The sequence below is a fragment of the Ammospiza nelsoni genome, chromosome 3 (assembly GCF_027579445.1).
Source record: "Ammospiza nelsoni isolate bAmmNel1 chromosome 3, bAmmNel1.pri, whole genome shotgun sequence".
NCBI lineage: Eukaryota > Metazoa > Chordata > Aves > Passeriformes > Passerellidae > Ammospiza > Ammospiza nelsoni.
The window spans coordinates 81,950,338-81,978,032 of NC_080635.1; the positions used below are offsets into that span (position 1 = coordinate 81,950,338).

The window sequence follows — 27,695 nt, forward strand, 5'->3', positions numbered from 1 at the left end:
CTGTTCATTCCTCTTAAGTATATCCATCTGGCAGCATAGATAACCTCTGTGCACCTGCTCAAAATGTAGCTTTTTAGGTTACTCTTTGCATCTACTTTCCTGGGTATGTGTCTGAGTAGTGTACAATGCAAGCATGAAAAAGGGCTCCAGGCAGCAGCCCTGTGGCACAAGTCTGCCCTCAATAAGTAAGAAAAATAGCATTTCTTCATTTGTGGCTTAAAGCAAACTTCACAGGGCACAGCCCATGCAGGCAAGGCTGGGTGGAGAAATGTGAACTCCCTTGTTGTATACCATCTAGCAAGGGCTGGAAACACACATACACACGTACACACACACACACACGCACATGCACACAAAACCACAGAAAATAAGGCTGGAGAGATTAATAATCCATAGCTGGAACAAGTTTACATGCTAAATTTTAGGTTCTAAACATTACGTTTAGAAATACAGGATTTTTAGATTTCCAAAGAGACTTAGATATCTACTTATTCCTTTATCTGCTGTTAGAAGTGTAGACTCTTAGAAATTCTCATATAATCCTGCCTGCAAATATGTGAGCAAAGTACAGACAGCAGACTAGAGTCTATTATAGCAGCAGAACTCTCACTATGCTCCATTGAGGCTCTTCCAGCAGGAGCATCCTGAAGGTTGTCCAGGTGAATTTATTTTAAGGATTCTTTGTATCTGGGTCTTGGTGCAGTGATAAGCATGTAAGAAGCTGTTAGGTTGTAGAGGGATACAGTGTGGGTAAATGAAGGTGGTATAGAATGTAATCTTATCCCCTAAAGAGTTGCAGCTGGGTTAATTACTAAAGATTAGGAGCAGGCCCGATGTTAACAGGCCACAGCTGCAGCCAATCTGAAGAGTGTTATAAAAGAGTGGATTGGTTGGTTGAGGGGAGTTGGAGTCAGTTGGCTGCTGTGAGGAAGAGTCAGTGCCTGGAGGAACTACTTACAAGAAACATCAAGGAGGTACAAAACTCTGGCAATATGGAACCCTTGCACCATAATGACAACAAATGGTGACCGTGATGTGATTTGGGAGAAATGACCCTCTGGATTCAGGGAAACAGGATTTGACTATATGACCCCATGGATTAGGGCAAACAGGACTTGAATGCTAAACTATTGGTCAAATATATCAATTGCGGATATTAGTGTTTGTTAAATATGAGTATAAAAGATCTTGCAGATAAATACTTTGTAAACTCAGAAAAGCTGCAAAACTGAACCAACACTCAGAAACATATATATATTTGTACTGTAATATGTTGTCTGAACATCTGTATAACTATTGGTTCTGAATGAAATATATTAATATGTCATAATGTTAATTTATTTGAATATGTACTTCTAGAAATGCTGCAGCTCTGTAATTAAAAGAAAAAGGGGGAATTGTAGGGGGATACAGGATGGGTAAATGAAGGTGGTAGAGAATGTAATCTTATCCCCTAAAGAGTTGCAGCTGGGTTAGTTACTAAAGATTAGGAGCAGGCCTGATTTTAACAGGCCACACTTGTAGCCAGTAAGAAGAGTGTTACAAAAGAGTGGATTGGTTGGCTCTGAGGGAACTGGAGTCAGTTCCCTACTGGGAGGACAAGAAAGAGTCAGTGCCTGGAGGAGCTGCCTACAAGAAACATCAAGAAGGTACAAAACTCTAGTAATATGAACCCTTGCAATGTAACGACAACAGAACTCCTGCACTGTAATGACAACATTAAGTGAAATGGGTGATTTGTAAGAACACGTCCCCGCAGAAAATAGGACTGCCCAGTTGAAGGAGATGGATGATTCTGGAAGACTACTGGATTCACTGAGAGCACAATCACAAAATAATTCAAATCTTTCTGGAAAATTATCTAGTTAAAGCAGAAGTGGTGCCATATGAATGTTGTATTAAGGAAGAGAAAAAAGTTGTGACTGCAGGATTTGTTAGCCACCAACTGATAGGCAGAGTTTAAGAAAACAAGCATTGAGAAAGAAAGGAAAAAGTTAAGTTCTTCATGAATATGTAGAGCTAGGTGATAGGTAATTGCCAGATAAATAGCTGTATATACTTTTAGATTGAAATATCTGTTATTTTGTGTGTGCATTCTCTGAAAAGACAATTTTCTTAGAAAACTGTTATGTGTCACAGCTACTTCTTGATCTCAGTTAAGCATGTGACACTGTAATCTACTGTGTAATACTATGAGACTTTTTAGTTACGCTGGAGAAAATAGGGATCACAACAGGACAAGGGCATAAAAGAGGACTAGCCAACTTCTAGTGCTGACATGAGAAATAAGCGTTGGGTGTAATGTATTTTACATCAGGGAGGCTTCTACTCCTCTTCCCAGGCATGGATCCTTAGTGCTGATTTAGTGTGCATTTTTTTAATGCACTTGGTAAAAAATAGTTGGTGTGGTGCTGATATGTCCTAGAGATACAGGGTTGGGAGGGAATATGACTCTAAGGGATGGCTGGGATGGAACACACAGGAAGAACTGCGTGACGTTGTAGGCTGGAGTAATTGAAATTCAATACTACAAAATGCAAGGTCATGCACTTACGGACTAATAACAAAAGCCTCTGCTACAGGCTAAGAGCTCATTTGTTAGAAATGACTGAGGAAGAGAAAAACCTGGGCATATTAACAAGTCACAGGATAACTATTAACTATTGAAGTAACGTACTTGCAAAAAGCCAATGCTGACAGGAGCAGTATTTCTAGTGTGGATAAGGAAGCAGGTTCATGCAGTAGAACCTGGCTCCAGCTCAAAGACAGTGACAATATAAAAAGCCAGTAGCACACACAACTTTAGGTTAAAATTCAAATATACTTGAAATCAGTAGAGCAGTGAAGTGGTCAAACAATTTCTGTCAGTAGCAGGATCTGCTGAGCTGGAAACTGACCAAATAATGAAAAAACTTATGTAATATGTATATAAAAGGTCATTTGTAATATGAGGAACTAGATCTGATAGCCTAGCAAGTCTATTCCAGCCTTCAGCTCAGAAGGATTTCTCTTTTTGCCCTCAGGAGACCTGCAGTAGCTGCTTCCCTTCCCGTGCTGCCCAGAAGGGCTGACTGGGAGGCAGTGTTGGTGTAACACGATGCAGACCTCCATGGCTCTGTGCCCAGTGCTCTCCCAGGACAAACCCATGAGGTCTCTCTGGTAGCTGCAGCCAGGAGGCACAGAATCCCAGTGTGACAGGGTGCTAATGCAGGAGGAATCCTCTGTATGTGGGATGCAGATGGAGAGACTTCCCCCAGAAATATTCTCTTTTGCAAAGTGCTTGTAAAGGTGTGAATCAGACACCTCTGCTGGCTACTTTACATATACACATAGTTTCCAAGTCATTTATAGCATCTAAATAATTATAATTGTATATTAATAGGATTTTGGTCCCTGACCAAATTATTTTCAGAGCAACACTTTAGTGCTGCTTTCAGTTTCCATTCCTTCTTCATATTTACCGCTATATATATTTTTTCCTTTTACCACAAGCAGCTCATTTGAAGGGTTCTTAGTATATAAGATTGGATATGTTGCTGAAGATATTTATTTTTTTGCAAAGCAATAAGTATTCATTGAATATGAGGATGCAGACCTAATAGACTTGAATAAGTAATGAGTTTTCTTGGGATTAAACATATAAGGAAGTACTGTTCAAAGTGGGAAACTTAAAATCATGATGTCAAGATTTACAAACACCAGCAAAATAAAAGTGATTCCTCTGGTACAGGGGAATTTTAGACATTGTGAAACATGAATGTACTGCCAAGGAGATCAGTGTGAGGTTTGGTTTATATGTCTCCAAAGGCAGTTTGTTAGGAAGTGACTGGGGGGGATTAGTGAAAGGATATGAAATGTTTTAGTTGTAAGTCACTAGTTCAAATCCTCTCCAAGGCAGAAGTGAATGAGGACTTGAAGCAGTGGAATTGATGGAGTTGGTGCTATGGCTGATCTTAAAGTTATGTATGTGCTTAACAGCTTTGTTGGACAGAGGCTGCAAAGTCAATGTTATTTGTTGGCCCATGTGAAATAAGTTGATGTCTCTGATTCAATCCCACTAAGTCAGCACCAAAGGATTAAACAGCAATGAAGTGCTTTTGCACATCTGGTGCTTCTCCCACTGGAGCATGGCTGAGTGACAGGCAGGGGAAAGCCATACCTGCCTTGGGTAGAGAGGATTTTAGTCTCTAGTACTGTAAATCTGGCACCTGTCACAAGCACTAAAGCTCACATTACATAGGACAAACTTGGGGCTTTGTTTTTCTTAAGTGTTTTCACAGCTACATCTAATCAATATAGCCTTCTCTTTGTTCTAGGAAAGAAGTAGTAATTAACTTTCTGTCTAACACAAGCACCCTCCCAAGCTGCCATAGAATTCTGAAGAAGAAAAACAGTTGTGCCCAAACTAATCAGTGTCTTTTGCCAAACTCATACAATTATTGAGAGTACAAAAAAAAAAAAAATAAAATCAATGCTGCATATCTTCATTTTATTACAGGGAAACATTAAGGCAGTCACAAAGTCCAGAGAGACCCTGGTCAAGCATTCATCAAGGTAACACTTTCAGGATTACATGGGTGGAAATAGGTACTCATTGTAGGATTAAACAGCAATGTCACAGTTTTGTGATTTGCCTCTGGAGAAGGAAAGGAGATCAAGAGCTTTTATCGTGTTCAGGTGCAAGCCACAGGAAATTAGGCTTGCTTTATAGACCATGATTTCCTGACTACACAAGCATAACAATAATTAGAAATCTTGCAGAGGAGATTATATACTGCAGATGCAGTTGTTTACCTCTAGGTTCCTATTGAGATGAGTTTTCCAATGCCATTAGTTATACTGCATATTTTCCTTAGCTGAAACAAGAAGAAAAAAGTCTACATATTATGAGACTTCTAAAGCTGTATGGCTCATGAAGTCAAGTAGATGTCATAGGACAATAAAATAAATTAATTACAATAGAGGAGGTGGCAAAATCAGAAAAGAATGTAATTTTATGGCCATGACATTGGCATCTATCTGCATGTTGTATCTATCTCTATGTCACTTCTATCTATATTCCATTTTCTGTAGCTTTTGGATTGTAAAGTTCATGCAGATCAGAACCACTGTAACATGTCAAACTCTTGCTGTCCTTGGAAGATAAATCCAGAGAAATTTGAAAAAAAAAACCCAAATTGACTCAACATAAAGAAGAAGATAAATATGTGAGATTATACTTGGCTTGTGAAAAGACTGGGCGTATAATGGATTCTGAGGTGATGTCGTCTGACTTTGAAATATCTGAAAAGATTTTTAGTGACTACTAGAAATATTATTTAGTGGTGAAGACAATCTACCTTGAGATCTTGTGCTAGTCATCCACAGATCAGTGAAAGGTAGAAATGCCAAAGGCACATTTCCTTTTTAAATGGAAGCTACCAAAAGTTTATTGATGACCACAACATTCATTTGCTGTACCTACCACACATGGATGTTATCAGATTCTCAACCGCCATGTGATATTGTATTTAGAAAATACACAAACTTAAAACCTCATTACTGCAACATACCTTGTCCAACACACTGAAGACAGCCTGTCAACTTCCCAAGTGTTGCACTAAATCTTGTTTTAGTTCAGCTGAGCCATTAGATTGTTTCAGAAACACATTGTGTGTATTATTTAGACACATGCCAACAACAATAAGACACTTAAGTATAACTGACAGCTACCTTATCATGCAATGAATGGCAAGGTGTATGTCAGACAGTCTTCAACAAACAGAAGCCATTGTACGCAGTATTGATAAGATTTCCACAGAATAAATGGTGCAGTTGTATTAAAATTCTATCTGATTAGATTAATCAGCGAGTTTGAATTGAGAAGGTAAGTTCTAATAGCTTCCCTTGCTTTGAATAATATAGTATTAGTTATTTATTAGTCTTTGTTTGGTATTTCACAACAGAGATTCCATTGCTCACTGTATTTTTCTTGGTTTTAATATTAATTATGAGCTAATCATAATATATATAAGATGGGATTAATTTCACCTTCTTTAATGATGTAATATCTAGATATCCACTTGTGTCACCTCAGAGTTCATTATCACTCTCTGGAGGACAATTCAGATTCTCTGCTTTAGGTACCATTTTCTCAGGTGCAGCAACTTGAATGATGCACTTTGCTAAAGTGAGATGAATGCTACCCATAGGGACAACCCTTTCATCCTTTAAAGGTGAAGATGAAATGACCCCTAGAAAAGAACTCATTTAAACTCAGGTTTATAGAATAAGGATAAAATAAATACTAGTGCCTTCCAAACCACAGAGAGTTTCAGTACAATCCTCACTGGAACCAGGAGGTCACCCTGAGCCTTGGTATGAAAGGCCACCACACACTCCCATCTTCCTGTTAGCAACATCAGATGTGAAGGAAACTGTGACTGTTGTATCCATTACATTATCATGGAATCAAGTTTTTGATTCCTTTTTGCCAACAAAAAACAACAATGAATGTGGAAGCTGGACTGCATGGTGGAATTAGCAGTGGTAAGGACTGAGACCTTCCTGATCCTAATTGCCTACATGTGCAGTGCATCTACAGACAAGGATACATTGCTGATATTTAAAGCTACCCAGAAACCATGCTGAACACTGCATTACTAGAAGACAATGAGAGAAAAACACAAGCTCTTACAATAGGAGTTAGTAGATGACATAAAGTTTCATGCTGGACTTGATTTTGACTTCAATTGTGTGGGGTGGTAGTATGGTGAAAAGTGAAAATGATGCCTCACAAACTGATAATTGAGATATGTAGATCAATACATCCTGTATATTGGAATTACATTTTTAGTTTTCTTTTGAGAGCTCCAAAAGCAGTTTTGTGTGCTTCTCAAGTAATAAAATTATTTTCACATTGGTCAGTACAGCAAGGTGAGAGGCTCAAAATGACTCTGGTGTATGTGCCTATTCTGTCTGCTGGAAGGAGATCTCTTTCAGTGACAAATTAAAAGAATTTATCTGATTTTCTTCTAGGAATACTAAAATGATCTATGGCAATATTGTTGTAATGGAGATGGTAATCTTCAGGTGACTAACAGTAATCAGCAGCCAGATCAACTTTTTAGCGGTTGCAAACAGATCCACAGTGGTACTTTCTTTGTGATTTGGATTCCCAGAGAAGATTTTCAACTGTCTTGTGAACAATTCCTGTAAATATTACACATTCAGGACTTGTTTTCCTGTGAAGCCTTGAGTGGAAAATTCAAAAGTTATACAAACAGGACCCTCTCATTTTGCTCTGTGCTGTGGAACGCTCAGCATCTAGAAAAAGCTATTCACTCTTATGTCTAGGGAAATCATTCCTTTATGAGAAAAATTATACATCAGATTAATTTTATGAAAATGAATGTGAAAATCTAAAAATTGGTATTTAAAATTTCTCTCTCTCTTTCACTTGTGTCAGGAGTTTTGTACCAGCTGTTCTGTGGCTTAGGAAAAAAAGTAATCACAACCATTGTCATCAACTTAGTTAACCTGAGGTCTGAAGCATAATTATTGTCTTACATGTGGTTTATTGATATTTGCTTAAATTATTTTAATGAATTTTTATTCAGGTACAGTATATCAAATTCTGAATAGATTAATTCTCAGCTAAGAGAGAAGGACATAATGATCAAAAGGAAAGATTATCTTCATGTCATCACTGTTAGTGGGTTTATTCACTAGACAAAATTTGGTATCTTACAATTTGTTTTATGTAAAAAGAGAAATAAATTATGAAGAAAATAACAGTTTAAAAAGCTGTACATAATGTTTCGTCAGGCATGACATATCTGAACACAAATTTCACCATTCACAGTCTTCATGGTTTTTAGACAGCTTTCCACTTAAAAAAACCTTATCCTGTATCCTATCACTGTAAGCATAGCCCTAGAGCCACACAGCAGTTCCCTTCCAGCTGTGCCAACCCCCTTCCCTTCCTCTGTCTTGGCACTTCTCTTTGCTTTTCAAAATCTAAATACATCTATTCAGGTAAGGATGATTCCTGAGCCACCTTACATTTGTCTCCAGATTGAACAGTGTTTTGTATTTATGTTTTGCTTTCTACTTTCTAGATTTCTACTACTTCTCCTTTAACAGTGGTTAATGACTTTTCAAAGTTATCTTAAATGAAAGGTGGTTAAGCCTAATAGTTCCACTGAATTTTAATCAAAGCTATAAGAATGTTTTAAGACTTTCTGAAAGTAAGTTTAAAGTTTTACAGGGCTATTAAATGTTAACCTGGCCTTTGACAGCAATAGTGTGGTTTCCTCAGCTCACACTGCAAAGAATTAAGGAAGCTGGAGTGCAGAATGAACTTTCCATTCCCACTCCCACTCCCATCCACCAGTACTCCATTTGGGTTTTAAATACTACTTACATGTTACTGTGAGATCTCTGGAAACCACAGGGAATCCTACTAGCAGTCCTGCTGACCTCCATCACCTCTTCCCCTGCTCTAAAAAAAAATTGGCAGCAAATGTTTCTCTGTCTTTCTGATAAGCTTGACAGGTTCATTACTGTTCTTTGGTTTGCTAAAGCTCAGAATAAAAGTAGTCATATAAAATTCTTAAGCAGACATTCAATTTCATTTATACCTCTTGATAGTACTGTGTTAACACACAAACAATTGTACAAATATGCTAGCAGTTTTTCAACTTGGACTGTTGAAATTAAAGCAAAGAGAGGTGTATTTGGACATGTTTTATGCCAGTAGAGAATGCTCTCCTAGAATAGTTCTTTGTCAAATCCAGCTTTTAATAGAAGTGGTTGTAGAGCTCCCTTCATCTAGTAGGTTGACAGGTCTGGTGTTAGGTTTCATCCTGTCATGCTTACTTATAATCCTTGTGCCAAAATAAACCATTCCTTTCAGTCATGGTATTTCCGGTTTGCAAATAATTATGTTACCATACCCATCTTAAGTCTTGTTTGGTCAATCTAAAAACATGTAGAATTTTTTTCCTCTTTCCTTGTAAAACAACTTTCCCAGTGTCTTTTCCCTCTACATTATATTTTTCTGAATTATTTACAATTAATCTGCATTATTCCAATATTCATTTTACCCCATGTTTTACACGGTTTTTATTAATGCAGGGAGAATTTAGATGAGGAAGAAGTGTACAGTACCAACCATCACAGAAAAGAACTAAATAACTTATCCCAGAATACAGAGATAAGCCCCATTTCTTGAGTAAGATACAAGAAAAATGTTTGTCTGCCCAAGTCAGCAATTCCCAAACTGTGGGTCACAGCTGTGAGCAATTAAGGTTAGTGGGTTCAGGAGCCCCACAGATCTGTGGCAGGCAGTAAGGAGGGTGGTGGTCAAGGAAACAAAAACAGTTTTAGGCTTGAAGTAACCTATGCCTACCATGCCGTCCAGAACTCCAAGGAGCACTGCCATGAACAGGGAGTGCTTCTGAAAGGTCTCTGTTCCCCATCAAACCCCAGCCTGACTTCAGACAGCTGAGTCTGGGCCAGCTCATTCCTGCTATCTGTATTCCTTGGAGAACAGAAAGAACATGAGGATCATATCAATCTTCTTCCACTTCTTGCATGCCTTCATCCATTCCTTTCTAACCTTTTTCCTCAGATATTTCCTTTCCACTGAAGGACAGGTTACTGATTCTTCAGGAGCAACCCACTCGGTGTCTGCTCCATCTGAGTCAGAGAAGGGACAAGAATGGCTTTCCAGCCCCTCTGCCCAGCCTGTCATTGCAAGGGTTTGTTGTGGGCCAAAGGCAGGACCTGGCACTTGGCCGTGTTGAACTTCACACCCCTGGCCTCAGGCCACTGATCCAACCTGTCCAGGTCCCTCTGCAGAGCCTTCCTGGCCTCTGGCAGATCGATGCTTCTGTCCCATGTGGGGTCATTTGGAGCTCACTGAGGATGAACTCCATCCCCTTGTCCAGAGGATTGATAAAGGTACTGGTATTGTTAAAATCCGAAAGTTACCATTTCTTTGTCAGAGAGCACAGCAGAGATCAGCTAAACCTTGACAAGTATTTTAATTTAAACATTTCACAGTGAAAAAAACTATTGGTTTTTAAAATAAAACTTTTGTAGTGTTTCTATGCTCTTATTTGTCTAGATACTTTTTTTTTTTTTTTGTCTCTTTACCTGAATTTTTTTTCCTCTGGGAAAATGAGCAAATGAAAGTGCTCTGGGAAGTTTTCTCACTTTTTGAATTTTGTTTCTGACACTTTGTAACTTTTCAAAACTTCCTAAACTTTGGAAGAAGTAAAGTTCCAACAAGTAAAATGTAACTCTGTAACTTTGCCACTTTATAACTTTTCAAAAAAGTGGAAAAGGTATTTCACACGAAACAGAAAGACAGAATTATAGAGTTTCAGTTTTCTATTGCTTTACACTTTTCCAGAGCTAAAAAGGTTTTTTAAATTTACAGAGGTGCAAAAAGGAAAATGTAAAAAATAAGAATAGGGGGAATAGAGGTCACAGTTTTTAATGCGTGTTTTATAGAATGGGGAAACTTTGGGGAAAAAAACATAGGACAAAGAAAAAATAAAAGTCAGATCTGAATTATGCAAAGAAAATTGCATCATTTGGCACAATATAAAGTAAAATATGATTTCCATTTACTATTCATGCATCTTCTTAATAAATGCATTCTCCCTTATGACTAGAATCTGTGGATCAACTCGAAAGCATTCTACAAGGTCCCAATTAAAAAAAAAAAAGCATATCCATATTTATCTGTACATTTACCAGGTTGCTGTGTCTGGCACTTGGTTGGAGGCTGTAAATAGCAGTGGAGCTCGCTTGTGAAGGAGACAGAGCATTCTCAGAGGTCTCTGCTGTGAACTCACTTCCCCGGGCACTAAATTTAAACAGGAATCCCATCACCCTCTACCCCAAGAGGAAGACACATTTCTTTGATGCTGCCATGATTTATACAAATAGCTGTAGGACGGTAAATATCGTTGTGCGTATTTTTGCTTTGCCTTCATGAATCTTGTGCTGAGTGCTCATGGTCCAGCTCCAGCAGCAGAGAGATGGATCTGCCCAAGCCCCAGGCAGGTCTCCCAAGGCCCAAGAGCTGCAGCCTCAGAAAGGTGCCAGAGACAGATCTCTCACAGAAAAGCAATTTTTCTAGGAAGGAACCATACAAATTATGTGTGCTAAACATAGTGATCCGATTGATGTAGGGCCCCTCTCCTGTAACCTTCCTGAATTCCCAGAAAACCAAGATATCTGCTCTCCATGGTGCTCACTTAACCACAGCTGGGCAGGTTGTGTAGCCATCCCCCCCAGTGCTGCAGGAATGTTCTGTCCCAGCACAGCATTTTAACCACCTGCAGTGTTAGGCAGTGATGAGCTTCCTGACACCAAAAGCACTTTACCTCCTCAACAGAGATCTAGGTGTGTGTACATACTCTGAATAACACCTGAAATCTGCAAAGCCCAAGTGATGCAGGCATCTAAATACCAGAATAAATTTTGAGACTTGCATCAGGGGAATTTTCATGGGGCAGAAAGCTTCCCTGGGACTCACTCTGGCCTGGGGACTTGGGAGTGGTGGCTTTAGGCCTTGGGAGTGGTGGCCCTGTCTCCCTCCTAGACTGCTGGAGCCCAGCCACACTCAGTCTATGTGCACTGGGTCCTCACTGCCCACGCTATCCCATGTCCCCTGGGACTGCAGGAGTCTTTCCATCTTGCTCTTGGAAAACAAACCCAAAACCGTAGTCACACATGGTTCTATAAAAATTACAAGAAAGTGACTGCGTAGAGTTGGATTTATTCAAATTTATTCTGTATCCATTAGCTGCAAACATAAAGAAACTAATACAAATGGGGGGCACGGGTTGTGTGTTTGCTTTTCAGATGGCAATGCTTATTGTATTTACCTGTGAAACTGGAAAGACCACAGGAGATGATCCAGATTATTGGGTAAATAATGCATGTTTAAGAATATGACCCTGACTGTCCCTTTTGCTGGTTCTTCATTTTGTTGAATGATTTATTTATAGCATGTCTGTGAATCCAGTCCCTTCTGTGGGTGATGTCATCTTTCTCATGTATTACACATGCTGCACACCAGGGGAAAAGGCAGCAGCAACATGATTTTTTTTTACTCTTTCTCCTTCCTCTTAGTACATATATTTTATATACACATTTGTTTCAAATGTCACTGAAGCATCTGTTTAAAAATATACATTTATAGAAAGAGAGGAAAAGATTACAGATGCCCGTTCAAGTTCATTTTCTCTGTTACTGATGTCTCAGATAGCAGGCAAGCTCTTCTGTTTGAGCCGCTCACTTAAGCCTCATTTGTAAAGAATTCCCATAGTACTTTACATGTCTGATGGCCAACACTTAGGTTTTGAGAGATTAATGAAGGCAAGGTGAAATGGTGATAGGGTGAAATAGTAGCAAAAAGGCTGGAAAAGAGAAAGAATCTTAACACCCACCCCCAACAAAAAAACAAATAAAAAAACCGCAACGAAACCAAAAAGACAACCCAAACCTGCTGCTATTTTCCTAAATGGAAAAAAAAAGGTTCTTAAATATTGATATTTTCTCAGTAAGAGGTTATTTTGAAGGTTATTTTATTTACATTTGTTTATTTACATTTATTTACATATATGAAATATGTAAATCTTTAAATCACATCAAAAAGTTACTGGAAAGGAGGGTGACAAAAACTGATTAGAATAACTGTCTGTATTTTGGAGGCAACCTATTTCTCTGCGCTGCACTGGGAAATCCATCCCACACATCAACCTCCCAACTGAGCACAATATAAGGAGCTCTCAGGAGGCAATGAAAATTTCCAGTCCCTGACAACTTTTATGAGCTGGGATTTGGTGGCTGCCCTTCAGTAAAAAGCTGTGGCCTCCCTTGAAGAAAACATTTCTATTCTATTGCTACCCTGTCAGTCCTTACCAGATACTCCCTCTGTTTAAAAACTTGTCAAACCTTACGATGGAATCAAATTTCTTTTTTTCTGCAACTGTAATATTCAAGTCAGCTTATATAGATAGAACTAAGTGCCTGCTTTAAACCACAATCCATATAAATTAAATTGAAAATAACTTTTATAATAATGTATTTATACGTAGTATTTGAGTACTTGCTTTATGTTTCACACAAAAGACAAAAATTCTGAATTCTGGGAATCTTTTCTCCAAAAGCCTTTTTGCTATATATCGCCTCCAACATCCCAGTTCTTTTACATGCAAAAAGGACATTAATATGAATGAGAGTGATTTGTACAGCTAGGAGACTCGGAACCAAGATGCATTAAAAGGTTCTTAGAGGAGGATTTTAGATAGAGGCAAAAATCATGGAATTATTCAGTTCATATGCATTTGACTAGTCTATCCTAAAATAAAGTATACAGTAAGTAGTTTCTGATTCTTAATGCAATATTCTATACCAGTGACTGTTGAACCAAGTAGTGAATATCTCTTTTAAATCATCTGTGCCTGAAAATACTTAAGTTAAAATTGATTAGTGTTTTATTTCTTATATATTCATAATGTTATATATATGTGTGTGTGTGTTTGTGTGTGTGTGTTTGTGTGTGTGTATAGATACACTTCAAATTTTATAGAGTAAAAATATATCTGGCCAAAAAAATTATGTATTATCACTGAGGAAAATAGTGAGCTAAGCTTCAGATAAATGTATAAGGTTCTGTCTGGAAAGACTGAATCCATTAGTGAACTGAACTAATAGGTCAAGAAAAGTAATAGCCAAATAAATATTTTATTAGCATTTCGTGAAATTTGCTAATGGTTAAGGCTACTAATCCTGCACTAGTGGGAATCTTTATTCAATATCAGGTCATTATTCAATACATATTGTCTCCAGTTTCATACAAAGTGACTTTCTGAGCGTGACTGGAGAAAGGTATTTTCACATTAATTGAATACTCTAGGATACCATGGATGAAATCTGCTGCTGTTCTAACATTTTGCTGGTTAAATGACTGGGGGAATCAAACAGAGCTGCATGAAGATACATTAAAAAAAAGGTCACTTTTATTTGCAATAAATTTTCATAACTGAATTTTCTCTTGAAATCATAATTTATGAAAAGGCTGGTGCCAGGAAGTGGGAACATTCCTTAGCTCAGGATCTCATTTTCCACAAGTGCAGTGTGGAGAGAAGCCCTCCAAGCACCTCCAGTCAGTTAGGAGAGGAGTTGTTTGTGAATGCCAGCATGGATGTGGGATTAGCATGGATGTGGGATTGCATGTCCTCACCCTCATCATTTGTAAATCTTAGTTTTACTTTTTGTCTTTCCCTTGGAGTCAAGTCTCTCACCAAGAGAAGCTGGGGGGGATGGGAGTTGCCAGGTGCCTCCTATGAAGCTGGAGGTGGCACAAGGCAGCCACAGTACCTCTTGCTGAGTAGTGCTCTGGGCACACACATTTCTCAGAAATTGTTTAAGTAGGACAGATCCTGATGGATCAATAAGCAGAAGCAGCTTCTGAGTGGTCAGGGCACACTGGAAATTATCCTGTTGAGGCAGCCCTCTCATACTGGTGCTAAAAACCAGAAAATACAGAGCTCAGTGGGCAGCTCATGACAACTGTCTTGCCTTTCTGTTTTAAATTTTTTACTTTTATTCCTGTTGTTTACGAGGCAAGCCTACTCTATACTGTTTTTCCTGCCTGTGTCTAAGTTCATACTCAGATGAAATTTATTCTGTCAAAATCACTATTAACACCAGTGGAACATTTTTAGATTAAGAAAGCACTGAACATCAGAAAGAAGCATGAGATCTGCTGCAGTGCAGATGCACCATTTTGGTTCAATACCAGTAAAACAACCCAAATGATTCTGAGATTTCTATCATCCTTTATGCATTTTTAGCTTCAGTTTAATCCCTTATCCTTAGCATTTGAAAAAAGGAGAAAAAAATGCAAAAACTTTCATGTTTGAAGACAGCATTTTTTATGATTCAGTAATCACTGAGGTTAGACCATAACACTGATGTGCTGACCAAGGGAGTATTCCTTTCTCAGGACATTAAATCAATTTTACTAATTTATGTTAATATTTGAGCAAGGAAAATACTTAATGATTCTCTCTTATCTAGTCCAGATGGATTGATTTCTTTTCCTAAGAGTGCAGTTTATGAAAATATTGTCTAAACTAACTGTGAAGTGCTAGAAGAACATAAACTGCATGATTCTTATGTATAATTTAAAAAGCAATTTCAAGGCTCCAGTTCTATAGCTGTTCAACATATAAACTTCTCACTCAGCTCTGCAGTTGGAGGCGATTCAATAGAAGTGATTTTACAATTGATTTCAGTAGGTGTTTTGACTACAAGGGAAGAACAAAATTGGCCAACAATATTTGTAAAGTGATTTTGGATTCTCGGAGTGAAGACACTACAGTGTAAATTGTTATCATTTTTATGAGCTGGAGCATTTGTCCTATCTGAAATTCTCTAAGAAATCCCTGAATTTTAAAGAATTTGCATCCATAGTCTCATTCCTTGTTCCCCCTGCTAAGAATGAGCACCCATGTAGACAAGAATGCCACAGCTGTCGAACTGACACTGTATATAATGAAAAGTAGTACATGTCAGTAATAGAGCAGAAGAGGTTTTAGGGCAAATTCCTTCTTGCCTTGCCTTTAACCTCGTGATTTTTGCATTCCAATCATACACAGTGGTGACAGCTTCTCTCTGGGACTATTCCACAGATTGAGGTTTAGGTATTCTCCAAAATTATCAGGGATTTATGGTCAAAATACTCCAGAAATAGAGTTTGTAACCTGTAGCTGTAGTAAATTAAACCAAGGTCTTTCCCTAGCTTAGAAGCCAGCTGGCATGGTCTGCCCACATCTATGCTATTAAACTCTCTTTCCAAAGCAGACTGTCTGAATCCAAACTGCCTGTTGGGAATGATCTTTGGCCCATGTTAATTTCCAAATTGTTCCAGTGATTTTTTGGAAGAGTGCTAGCATTCACCAGCCAAAACCATGTCAGGGATTTTGTCTTCTAGCAATTTAACAATACAGGCAGCTGAGTTCCAGTGCCTGGACTATGTGCTGACTCTGCTTTAATTTTTTATTCTAGATGTGCTTTCTATCTATTCCCGGTGCTTTCTGTTTCCCGAGCACATGCTCTACCTACAGGATAACATATCAATGGAAAGTGTTTGTGATCTGCCATCAGAATAAAACTATTAACTCCTTGAGCCCTTCAGTGGACAGAGATATCTAATATGCAATCCTGAGCTAGATGCTGGGGACACCAAACATGCCATTTTTCAGTGAAGCTGCAGGCAGCTGCTCACACAGCACAAAGGGTGAGTTCAGAAATCTACCATGGAAGGGCAGCTGATGCCAGGTGTCCAACTTCTAGGTGCTGAACTACTTGGGACACTTTCTCTCACGGCAGTATATGTACTTAAAAGGATTTCAGTAAAGTTGCAGTTTTTCCTTAACTTTGCATGACTGATACAGCAGCTTTAGTAATATTTGCTTAATTGCATTTGTGCATGAAAGACTGTGATACATATCAATATTTATATCTGTTCATTTATGTAAAAAAATTACATGCTCAGGAAAAGGCTAATGGGAGAACGTGTGCAAGAGATTGATATGGGGAAAGCAAAAATAAATATTTTTGAAGAACTACTGCCATAGTTGCTCAAATGTTTTTAGCATTATTGTAAATATTTTCCATTTGCATATGACTTTGTATAAATTTTTGCTTGTGTTTCCAATAAAAAATACATTTGTGGAAATGTGATATGTTACATCTGTCTGACTAATATAGTAGAAATATACAAAAATGTCTATTTACAAAAAACTCTTTGGGGCTGGAAAAGTCTCAGGTCATCGCAGCTACATCAGGATTGGCATTTCAAACAGGCAGTTATCTGGGGAAGGTGGTGATGGTATTTTTGCTGTTATTTTCCCTTTTACAGACAATAACACTTCACCATTCTGTTTGTGGAACAATTCACATCAGCTTCAAGCAAAATGAGGACGGATAGTTTTAGCAGTTTAAGTAGGAGCTTTTCAGAAATCTAGTTGAATTCAATGAATCTTTTGCAACACTGTTGGCTTTGATAACCCACAATTGATGAATGGCCACAAATAGATGAGGAAAACAAAACTGTTTTCAAGGTATGGCTGCCCATAGCCCAAAAAAGAGATTGTAGTCGAAGTTTCCAAGGGCAAAAACAGGTGGGCATTTCTCACTGATTTGCTACCCTTTTTCTACTCTTGAAAAAGCGTGCTACTGTTAGAGAAGCTGTTTGCTTCTGATTCCTGAAGAGTATGAGCACTAAAACTCAAAGAACAAAGTGAATGAAATTAGGTGAATGAAAGGCAGGCTTTAAAGAGATTTTGGGAGTATTATTACAATAAGATTACACTGACAAAATAAGTCTCATCAAGCAAAGGCTAGGCTCAAGTGTAAGCTACTTTACAGACACAAAATCAAAGTTCTTGTAGTACTGACTTGAGAAAGCAATCTCAAGATGAATTTGTTGCATATTTATTTATGCATATTTGATGTCTTAAAGAAAAATCCCACCTAGTTGTACATGCCAAAATGTCACGTTAGTATCAAGCTTAGCAGGAAAACTATAACTGAGATCTAGATTTTCTTTTTCACTATGCCTTTCCTGGACTATCTTGTTCTTGTGTACAGATGAATCCCACTTCATTCCCCGTGTACGCTTCAGTATTTGTTAACACTATATTTTGAGAAAGTGTCTTGTATTTTAAAGTATATATGTGAGTCAATTTTGCTTGAAGATGATCATCATCTTTAAACTGAATTGGCAGAGTTGTAGAAGAAACTGATCCATCATAGATATGCAAAAATCAGAGTAATGCTAATAAATGTAACATGGGATTTCAGAGGAAAGAGCCAAGATCTTTTTATTCTGACTGTTGTGGGAATTATTTGTAGAGCTGGAGATATTTTTGAGGGTGGTTTTCTTGTTTGGTTTTGTATGATTTCATTCTGGTTTGGTTTTGCTATACATTTGGGTGAGGGGTTTTGGGGGATTTTTCACTATTCTATCAAAATGTTATTAAGCTATAAAAAGATTGTCTTAAAACTTACAAAACTCCAGGGACAACACTTTAGGACCAACAGATGAAAATGTCATGAAATTCTCAGGACTTAAAGGACTTTAATGGACATTACATTATAGCCATTTAGAGTGGTCCAGCCAGCAAGCAATTTTAATGAAAATCCATGCACATATGTATGTGACAGTGTTAAGTCTGCAATGATGCAAATGTGCGTAGGTAACTGTGTGGGTCTGTGTTACCTACAGTCCATGTTTTCACACATTTCTTCTAGGGTTAAATCTAACATTCAAACTTGAGAATACTGTATTCAAACTGAAATACCAAGGGCTTCTTTTCTCCAAACATATGCTTCTATCCTTTCTTCCATAATAAACTGAGCCAACACCCAGGCTGCTCAATACCTCTACAGTGATGGTTTTAAGATGTGATGACTTGTGGTTACCAATCCAAAAACACTTTCAAACACTAGATATGGAAAATTCCCAACATGTCATGCAGAAATTCCCTCTGGCATTAAGACCTGACATAGAACTGAAGCTTGACTTTCCAAAGCAGTAATAACTGCTCTCACTCAGGAGGAACCAAAGAGAAGACTTCAGCTAGACACATTTGAGACAGCATGGAGGTGACCTTAGTCTGTTCTAAAAGATTTCTAGTTTGTCTTTCGTTAACTGTGATAGGACTTGAATAAAAAACTCTATAGGAATTAAAACAAACAACCAACCTCCACCTCCCAACCCCCAAACAAAACAAACCCCAAAGTATCAGGGAATACTCTCAGAGCATTGTTTCAATACCTTCCAAAATACCTTAAAATGCTTTTTGAAACTTCTTTGATATGTACAGAAAGAATAGTGGTATGGTGGCTGTATATAAAGATTTTATTTCATTGATTTACAATGATCAGCTTAAACTTCCTATGTTTACCATGACATGTCACATTCAAACCCTTATTTCTTATCAGTTACACATCTCCATTCACACAAAAACATACTACTACAACAGACTCCTGGAATGATATAGATTGCTTTCAGTGTTCTTAATAGGTCTGATAAGTTAAACAGAAATTACTTGTCATCCAAGAATTGCTTTTTGAAGAAATGAGCTATTCAGCTAACTGTTGGGACAAGGAAGGAACAGGAAAATGGGAAGAGCTGTGCTCAAGAGTCATACAAAATTATCTGGAACTTTTTTATTTATTGAGTTGACTCTCCCCAGGTCTAAAGGTTTCTTTCAGTTACAGCTGAAGTTGATTAGAATTTTTCTGTTATTTCCTAGGTATTAAGGGTAACCAACAACCTTCACTCCCTCCCTCTCCCCTGCCCAGCAGAAAGGAAGGAATTATCAGTTGATATTTTCAACCCTGTGTAAAAGCTTGCAAAAGTACAGACATTAAATACAATTGAGAGATGTGTCTTGTGTATTTCCTGGGATATGGGCATATGTCTACTGGCAGGAGCTCTAGAAGGTTAATTTCTGCAATAGATGGCTTGTATTAATTACAAATTATGAATTTGTAACAATATAACTCCATCATTTCTATAAAACAATATTTAATATACAACAAACTTCCACCACATAAACACATTTAAAACACCTTTTTATAGTTTCAAGAATTGATTACAGGTTTCTCATAAAAACATTTTCATAACTAGAATCTTAATACAGAATGATTTTTTCTATGCCAAAATACATTTAGATGGTAAATTGTTTGTAGAAAAAGATACAGAGAAAAATGGGGTTTGCTGGCATGTAATCCATTTTATTTCATTGTTTCATGGTCAACTTTAAAACGAAGTTAAAGATGTTTGTCATAAAATATTTTATTGTTTTAATCCAGAGTCTTAACCAGAAAATAAGAAGGAAGCTAACTGACTTATTCTGTGTTTCAGTGTCTCTCAGGCGTGCCCAGAACAGCACTTAGTACACACTACCTGGACCATAAAACCTGTCAAGGGTTTTTTTGAAAGATATAACATTGCCATTATCTTTGAGCTTTAGGCACCCACAGAATGAGGAGTGGATTCACTGTTATAGCTGAATTGCATTTACCAAATGCAACACCAGAAAAAGAAAAATCCACATAAAACCACATAGGAAGATTGATCACACATTTTTATTAGAGTCTTTTGAACAATTGCATTTTGTTGTTCCTTTATTTAAAAACTCTTGCAAAAAAAGACATTGGAGTGGACTGGTTTCAACCCTGAGCATTAACACTGCATATCAAGTACTGTAGTAAAGAAGCTGGTTAAGTTTGTAGCACTAGCACAAGTCACTGATATTAATCCTCTAGGTGATCAGGTTTTTACAAAAAAAATACATAGTTTTCAATAAATAATGCTTAATTTTACAACTTTGATACAGCAATGTCATACACTGTTTTGACACATACTAAACTCTGCATGCTATATAGTCTACTAGAAGACAAAACTTTGCCATGCATTTTCTTTTTCTAGTGCTAGAAAACACTTTGTCCTCCAGTGCATTGCCTCAAGCAGCCTTACCATCTTCTTTCTCTCACAGCAATAGGCCGTGCACTGGCATGCAAAAACCTCAAGAAAAGGTTTCCCCCCCACCATCACTCAGACTTCTAAACAAAAGTACTTTTCAGCTTTTCCCCCCAAGACCTGGAGTGGCTATGAAAACGAATTTCATGTGGCCTTGAAAAGTCTTTGAAATTACATATTTTAAAAGTGTCATGCTTGAAAAACTGCTCTAAAACATTCAATTTCCCCCACCTGTGGCCATCATGCAACATCATTGAAATGTTGTAACCATCAAAAGTCCCACACTGGAAAACAGGCCTCCATTTTAAAACAGCCCACCAAAAACCAAAAGGAAATAAGAAAAAAAGTATCACAGCATTTATGTAAAGACTCCAAAACGCCAACATATATACAAGAGCAAAACCAGATACAAATTGTAAATGAACTAACAATGGCATATAACTCTTCTCCCTGGCTTTGCCAGGAGCTGAGGCAAATTGGTTTTGGAGATAAGCAGGACGATGGAAATGAAAACAAATTGTGACAATGGGAGTTCCCGGATTAATCATTATTACTTGATCAAATTTCTTCAAGCAGTAAATCAATGTCTTGATTTTACTGGAAGTGTGAATTACCAAAATCTAAATCTTTACTCAATAATTCTAAATCAAGCCTGCCTCTGAACTTTCAATTCAAGTCTTAGAATTTTGGCACCCTTGCACTTTTTCATCCCGCAAGATTGCACTTCACAGAAAATCCAGATGTAACTAACCACAAAAGAAGAAATTTGATTAATTAATAAGGATTGAAACCTCCATTCTCACACTTCCAGGTTGTTGTTCATCATTGAAAACCATTCACCCCTTCTTATCCATATTGCTTTAGGGGTTTCCTTGTATCTACAGAAGTCATTCCTTTTAAATTGCTGTCAATCACAATTTTTTCTAAGAGTTTTTAAAATATTCCTATCTTTGCACTGGCATAAGTACTGGGTTTTCTAAGAGAATCTCACCCCAAAGAAGGTATTACTTTTATACATGAAATATTACGAACTTTTGCTTCCCTTTTTGTAAGTCATTCTACATTTTCTGCACATTTGTGCTTTATATTGAATATAAAAATAGGTCTTTAAAACTCTATTTACTTTAAACTCACTAAAAAACTACTTGCATGTGGAATTCTCTTACAAATTCACTGCATCCATGTAGAGAAGATAAAACTAATTAGGCAGTTAATTGGTATAGGTAGTGTGCAAAAAAATTAAAAAAAACAAACAATCACAGCCTTGGATGTGAGTGAGGGGAAAGGAAATTAATCAAAGAAATACAACTGTATAGTAGGGGAAATGTAAGGCAACTCATTGTATTAAGTTTTTGTTGTTTATTTTTTCCTGGCCATTCTTACAAATGAAGGTTAGGAGGAGATAAGACACCTATCCTGCCAGCAGCCCTTGAGGCAAAAACTCCCATTAAGCTCAATGAGAATTTTTTCTTTTTTTTTTTTTTTAACCAGAGCAGGTTTAAGGCCTTACTAGGCAACAATTGTGAGGATGTAAAACAGAATTCATGAACGGTTTTGATTATCAAACACCTAAAACTTATATGGCCCTGACTTTGACCCCACACCAGTTTTCCCCTGGTGTAACAACAGAGTTGCACTTTGCTCAAAAAGGCAGGAGTGAAGGATCATACTGCACGCATGCAAATCACATTCAATAGACTTGAAGTTTCATCTGAATGTCAGTGAATGCCTAAAGAGCATGTAGCACTTAAAGGACGCTTGGAATGAGCTTTTCTACCACATTTATAAAAGACTGCACTTAAAGAGAGAAAATGTTTCTTAATTGTGGTTATTTCTAAAGGAAGGGGATAAAAACAGAGTAAAAACATCAAAAGGGGGAAAAAAAGCTTGCAAAAAATGATCACCTTAAAGATAAAAAGAATCAGCACGTTTGATTAGGTTTTACATTGAGTTGACATCCTCAGTGTTAGTAAGGAAATTGTCTTTCGACATAGAAAAGCTCATTTTCCTCCCTCCTACCACTGAGTCCTATTACACGTAGAGTAGTATTGTACAGAGACAAATGCAAGGAATGTGGGGAAAAAGGCCACGGGAGACACCAGGCCTGCAACAGGACTGCTCTAGCACATCAACAAAGATTCCTATGTACACAGAAAACAAAAAAGGAAAGAGAAACAAAGGTATGAATATTATTAATGACAAAATAAAAAAGAGTAGCTTAGCAGATGCTATTTTTCATGAGTAGAAGATTGTTTTTACTCTCACTGAGACCAGTAGGAGCTTAGGCATTCAACAGCATCAGACTTCAGCCCTAACTATGCAGTGGCTTAAACAGAACACTACCTAGTTTTTCCTTGAATAATATGCAATGATACACTCTAAAATAAAAATAACTGAGGTGTTTGGCCAAAAAAATGATTTCCCTGCACCATATACCTTCACTCAAAATATTCCTCTCATATAGTACAGTATAATTCCCATTTAGAAGAAAAGATACTTTTGAGTGGGTATTATATTATTTGACTAAAGTAGACCTGTTGCTCTTTTAAAATATGCCTGACTGCTCTTTAATTGGATCATTTAAATCAGCTATCCTTGACTTATATTTTAAATGGCAATTTTAAAAACAGCTTCCAAAAATATATGCAAGTCAAAACTTTTGTAGGCTGAAACACAGACCTTATTACAATGCTAACTAAATGCAGCCTGTATTTGACCATAATCATTCATAACTCATTGAACATCTGTAAAGCACAAATGTTTAATGACACTGCCTATTATCACTTTAATAAACAAGGATGCATATCAGAAGAAAGGGTCTGAAAGAACAAGTCACCCTACTCTCATGATAGCTTGAAGAATTACTAAGAGAATTTTGGCTCAGTTTTAAGACTTAGAACCTGATCAACTTACTCCATCATCCTAGCCCAAAACAGGATTTTCGATAGCAGGATAGTGAATGGCTAGGCTAGAGTACTTCAGTGTAACTATTTTCTTTCAGTCTTTTGCCTTAGAAGAGATAAATGTCATTTGTTTTCAATCTGATTTCTAAGTTATTACATGGAGAACACACTAATCATTTGAGACCAAAAACTGAAAATTCAAGAAACTCTGTTTTATTGAGGACTATCCATTGCCAAGGATATCTTGTATATTGTAATTAAGTTTGTTTTAAAACACAGTTTCTCATAAAGAATTATCACAATGCAAGACATAAATTTGAGTTCCCAGATATGCTATATCTCTTTTCTGATAGCAAAGATTTAGGCCAAACAACTTTTATTTAGAATCATGAGTGTTTTATTATTATTATTATTAGAAAGAGATCAGATTATATTAATCATTTTACTACCAGTTTAACTAACCTAAAGTAAGATATCTCACCACTTAAATGCCTAAGAGTTGTCTTTGATTAAACATAACATGCATGCAGGTTTTAATGTTATGTTTTATTATGCCTTACAAATGCGTATGCAGGATTTTCATTTCAGCAAGTCTGAAAGCCTGTAGCAGTGGTTGCCACCAAAATACCAGCACAGTGAATTGTCCCTGTAAACAGCTGGATCATTAATTAGCGGAGAAAAAAAAAAAAAGTAGTAATAATTTACCAATGCCTATCAGATAAAAAAAGTAAACTTCTTGAGAAACAAACTTTCACCTCGTGAGTCTGTTTATTGCCATCAGCAACTATTTCAGAGCACACACTGAAATCCGATGGCTGCTAAAGTCAAAAAAAAAAAAAAAAAAAAAAAAAAGCACACTGACGAAGTCTGCTTGCCTGCAGCCGCAGCTCGTAGCCCTTCCCTGTTGCCCTGCCCTGCGTGCCCGGAGCGGCGGTGCCTCCCCGGCGGGCCGAGCGCCGCCCGGGCCGGAGGAGATGCGGCACCGCTACCCTCAGCATCTCCACCTCCGTGAGCCTGGCCAGGTTACTCAGCGCGGACGGGAGACGGGGAGGAAAAAGCGCAGCGCGGAGAGCCCGGAGCACGCAGGGCGAGGAGAGTCGCCGTGCCGGCAATGCCGAGGGCGGGCAGCACCGGAGCCCGGAGCCCCCCGCCCGGAGCCAGCCTGCCTGCCGCCGCCCCGAGCGGCACCGGGGAGGCAGCGAGCAAACCCCGGCCCCGCGGAGCACAGCCCACGGTGGGAAAAAGGCGGCGAGAGGAGGAAAAAAAAAAAAAAAAAAAAAAAAAAAAAGGCAAAGAAGCAGTCCTGACTCTCCTCCCCCCTAGCTCTGACCATGCACTACAGCCTACAGCTACCGCTCCTCCGCGGGCCACGGGGACAACACGGCATCTCCAGCGCTCCTGCTACAGACACTAATTGCGATACGAGTTTCTATCAGTTCCAGCTGATTTATTAAAATTGTAAAGATACAGACTTTCAGCATTAAAAAAAAAAAAAACAGGCTATGATGTTGACAGTGCACAAGTCTGCTTTTGCCATCATTTGCTACAAAATATGCAGATGGTCTGTACTTTAGATTATATTGCACAACATGAGAAACTTTTTAAACTATGTGCCTTTTTTCTTTTTTTTTTTTGCTAAAATCGAGAATCCAGTTTCATACCTTCCATCTGGGGCCCCATCCACATATCACAGCGTATGAGATACATAAAATCCTACTATAGTACAGTACATATACAATCTTTTAAACTAAGATAACAGCTCTGAGGTCTATATCACCATTTTCAATAAATCTTTACCTACAAATATTGAACAAATCTGAACTATAGCTGTACAAAAAAAGTGTTTGTTTCTTTTTCTTTAAACCACAAGGCCTTTAGATGCAAGGATTATTTTTTAAAATTTTAATCCTTTTAAAACCAGGACGTAACGTACCAACAAACTTGCATGCTAAAAACAGAGAAAAACAAAGAAAATAAAAGGGAAGAAGTGCCTGAAAAGTCTTACTGAAAAAACACAGCAAGAATGTTCCCTTTTCACTGTACAAAAATACGCCTGAAAATATATTAATTTTTAAAAAAGACTGAGGTCTGTTATGTATCAAAAATGTTTCAATACCTTTTTGTACTGAGGTCTAGGCTGTCTGGTATTCAATCAAGGAGGTATAAGGGAACAAGTTACAAAAAAAAAAAAAGTTGGCAAGTAGAAATCACATTTGTAAAACCATAAACAATTTGATCTGAAAAGTAAACTCTGATCTTAAGTCAGTTCAGTTATTTGTAAGCGTTTGTACAGTCTGCATTTTTTCAAGCTCCCTGCAGCTTTGTTAAGAATCGGATGCATAGAAGACATCAGTTTTCTCCCTCCAAAAAAAGTTGCAATGGTCCCTTTCGGAAAAAAAATAAAAATAAATCATAACAGTTCGTTAAGATCTCTCACGGGAAAAAAAAAATAAAAATCCACAAACCCCCTTGAGTAACAGTTGTGCTGCCAAAAGACTTCTTTGCAGACCATCTTCCAGACTTCAATCAGAGACCGACAAGCTTCAAACAGCGCCTTCTGTATCATTTTTCCCCCAGTCCCATTTGCCTTTGCTGTTGTTGTTGTGATCACCAAACATAATAAAAATTAAAAAAACACAAAAAAAAAAAAATCACAACTCCCGGGCTCGGAACTAACTTCGAGATTTTTTTTTTTTTCAAAGAAAACAAGACTTATTTTTTAATCATTATCATGATCATCATCATCATCATCGCCGGCGTCGCGCCGCTGCAGCTCCGCCGCTCTCGCCGTCCGCGCTGGCCGCCGCCCCCGCTCAGTACGTGAACACCAGGTCGGAGAAGTTCGCTTCCAGCCAGTCGCCCGCGATCATCTCGCTCAGCTCCGGGGTACAGTAGTCGGGGAACTCGAAGTGGGAGCCAAGGCTGCCCTCGCTGAAGGAGTCCAGGTCCTTGTCCACCAGCGAGAGAGAGAGGTTGCCGCCGGCGGCGCCCGCCCCCAGTTCAGCGGCGGCGTGGCCGTGCTGGGAGAAGTTGAGGCTGAGGTCGAAGAGCAGGTCGTCCGCCTCCTCGCTGCCGGCCGACGAGGTGGAGATGGACCGGGAGGAGGCCGGGGAGAGGCCGGGCGGCTGCTGCGGCGGCGGCGGGCCCTGCTTGGTGATGTTCTTGAAGCTGTAGTAGAGTCTGCTGCCGCCGCCCGCCGCCGCGGCGCCGCCCCGCACCTCCTCGTACAGGCTGGCCCCCTCGGTGGACTCCGCCGAGGAGCTCAAGGTGGGGCTGGCCGGCACTTTGGCCACGTTGTACCGCCGCAGCTGCTGCGGCCCCGGCTCCTCATCCTCGTCCTCCTCCTCCGCCTCCTGCTTGATCCGCAGCTGCAGCTCGTCCTCGTCCTCCTCCTCATCCTCCTCCTCGTCCATGAAGACGCACTTGACCGTCTTACTGCTCACTTTCAGGGTGCCGAAGACGTACTCGTCTCCCGCGTAGTCCCCGTGGTGGGCGGTTTTGGCTCCCGGCTTGGGCGGCGAGGAGCCGGAGGAGGATTTCAGCTTGCTGCACTTCTTGCTGGAGCTCTTGGCGCTCTTGCTGCCGCCGCTGCTGGCGGGCGCGTTTTTCTCGGGACTTTGGCTGGCGTTGGGCTTGGCCGACGGGTCCATTTTGGGCTTTTTCCTAGGACGGTACTTGTAGTCGGGGTAATCGGCCATGTGCTTGAGCCGCAGCCTCTCCGCCTCCCGGATGAAAGGGATCTTCTCGCTGTCCTTCAGCATTTTCCACCGCTTGCCCAGGCGCTTGGAGATCTCCGCGTTGTGCATGTCCGGGGACTGCTCCATGATTTTTCTCCGCTCGATCTTAGACCACACCATGAACGCGTTCATCGGTCTCTTTATGTGCCCCGACGCCGTTTTGCACCAGTCCGGGTCGCTCTCGTCTAAAGCGACGGGGCTGCAAGCCATGAACTCGCCCTCTTCGGTGTCCATCGCTTCCCGGGGCAGGTTGCTCTCCGCCTCCGTACTCTCCGCCTGCTGCACCATGGTGGGCTCTCGCCGAGGCGCCGTTCCCCTCCGAGCCAACAAAGCCGCTCCGCCGCCGCCCCCTCCCACCGCCGCACCTTGCCCCTGCTGCGAGCAGCCGTGTGCGCGGCGCAGCGAGGCGGGGCCGGCCGGGCGCGGTGCCTGTGCCGCCCGCTCCGCTCCGCCGGCGCTGGGGCCGGCCCGGGCCGGGTCGGGCGCGGC

The 27,695-nt window shown here is 39.2% G+C and overlaps 1 protein-coding gene and 1 long non-coding RNA gene across 2 annotated transcripts; one reads left to right on the plus strand and one right to left on the minus strand.

The window, feature by feature from the left end:
- Window positions 1-927: 927 nt before the first annotated feature.
- On the plus strand, window positions 928-9,795 carry LOC132071859 (uncharacterized). Its single transcript, XR_009418223.1, has 3 exons — window positions 928-974; window positions 4,499-4,554; window positions 9,614-9,795. It is a non-coding gene; the product is annotated as an uncharacterized LOC132071859 (long non-coding RNA).
- A 15,100-nt stretch (window positions 9,796-24,895) lies between these two features.
- Window positions 24,896-27,494, minus strand: SOX11 (SRY-box transcription factor 11). Its single transcript, XM_059468596.1, has one exon. It carries the CDS (start codon window positions 27,492-27,494, stop codon window positions 26,283-26,285), a length of 1,212 nt encoding a protein of 403 aa, XP_059324579.1. The 3' UTR covers window positions 24,896-26,282.
- Window positions 27,495-27,695: the final 201 nt, after the last annotated feature.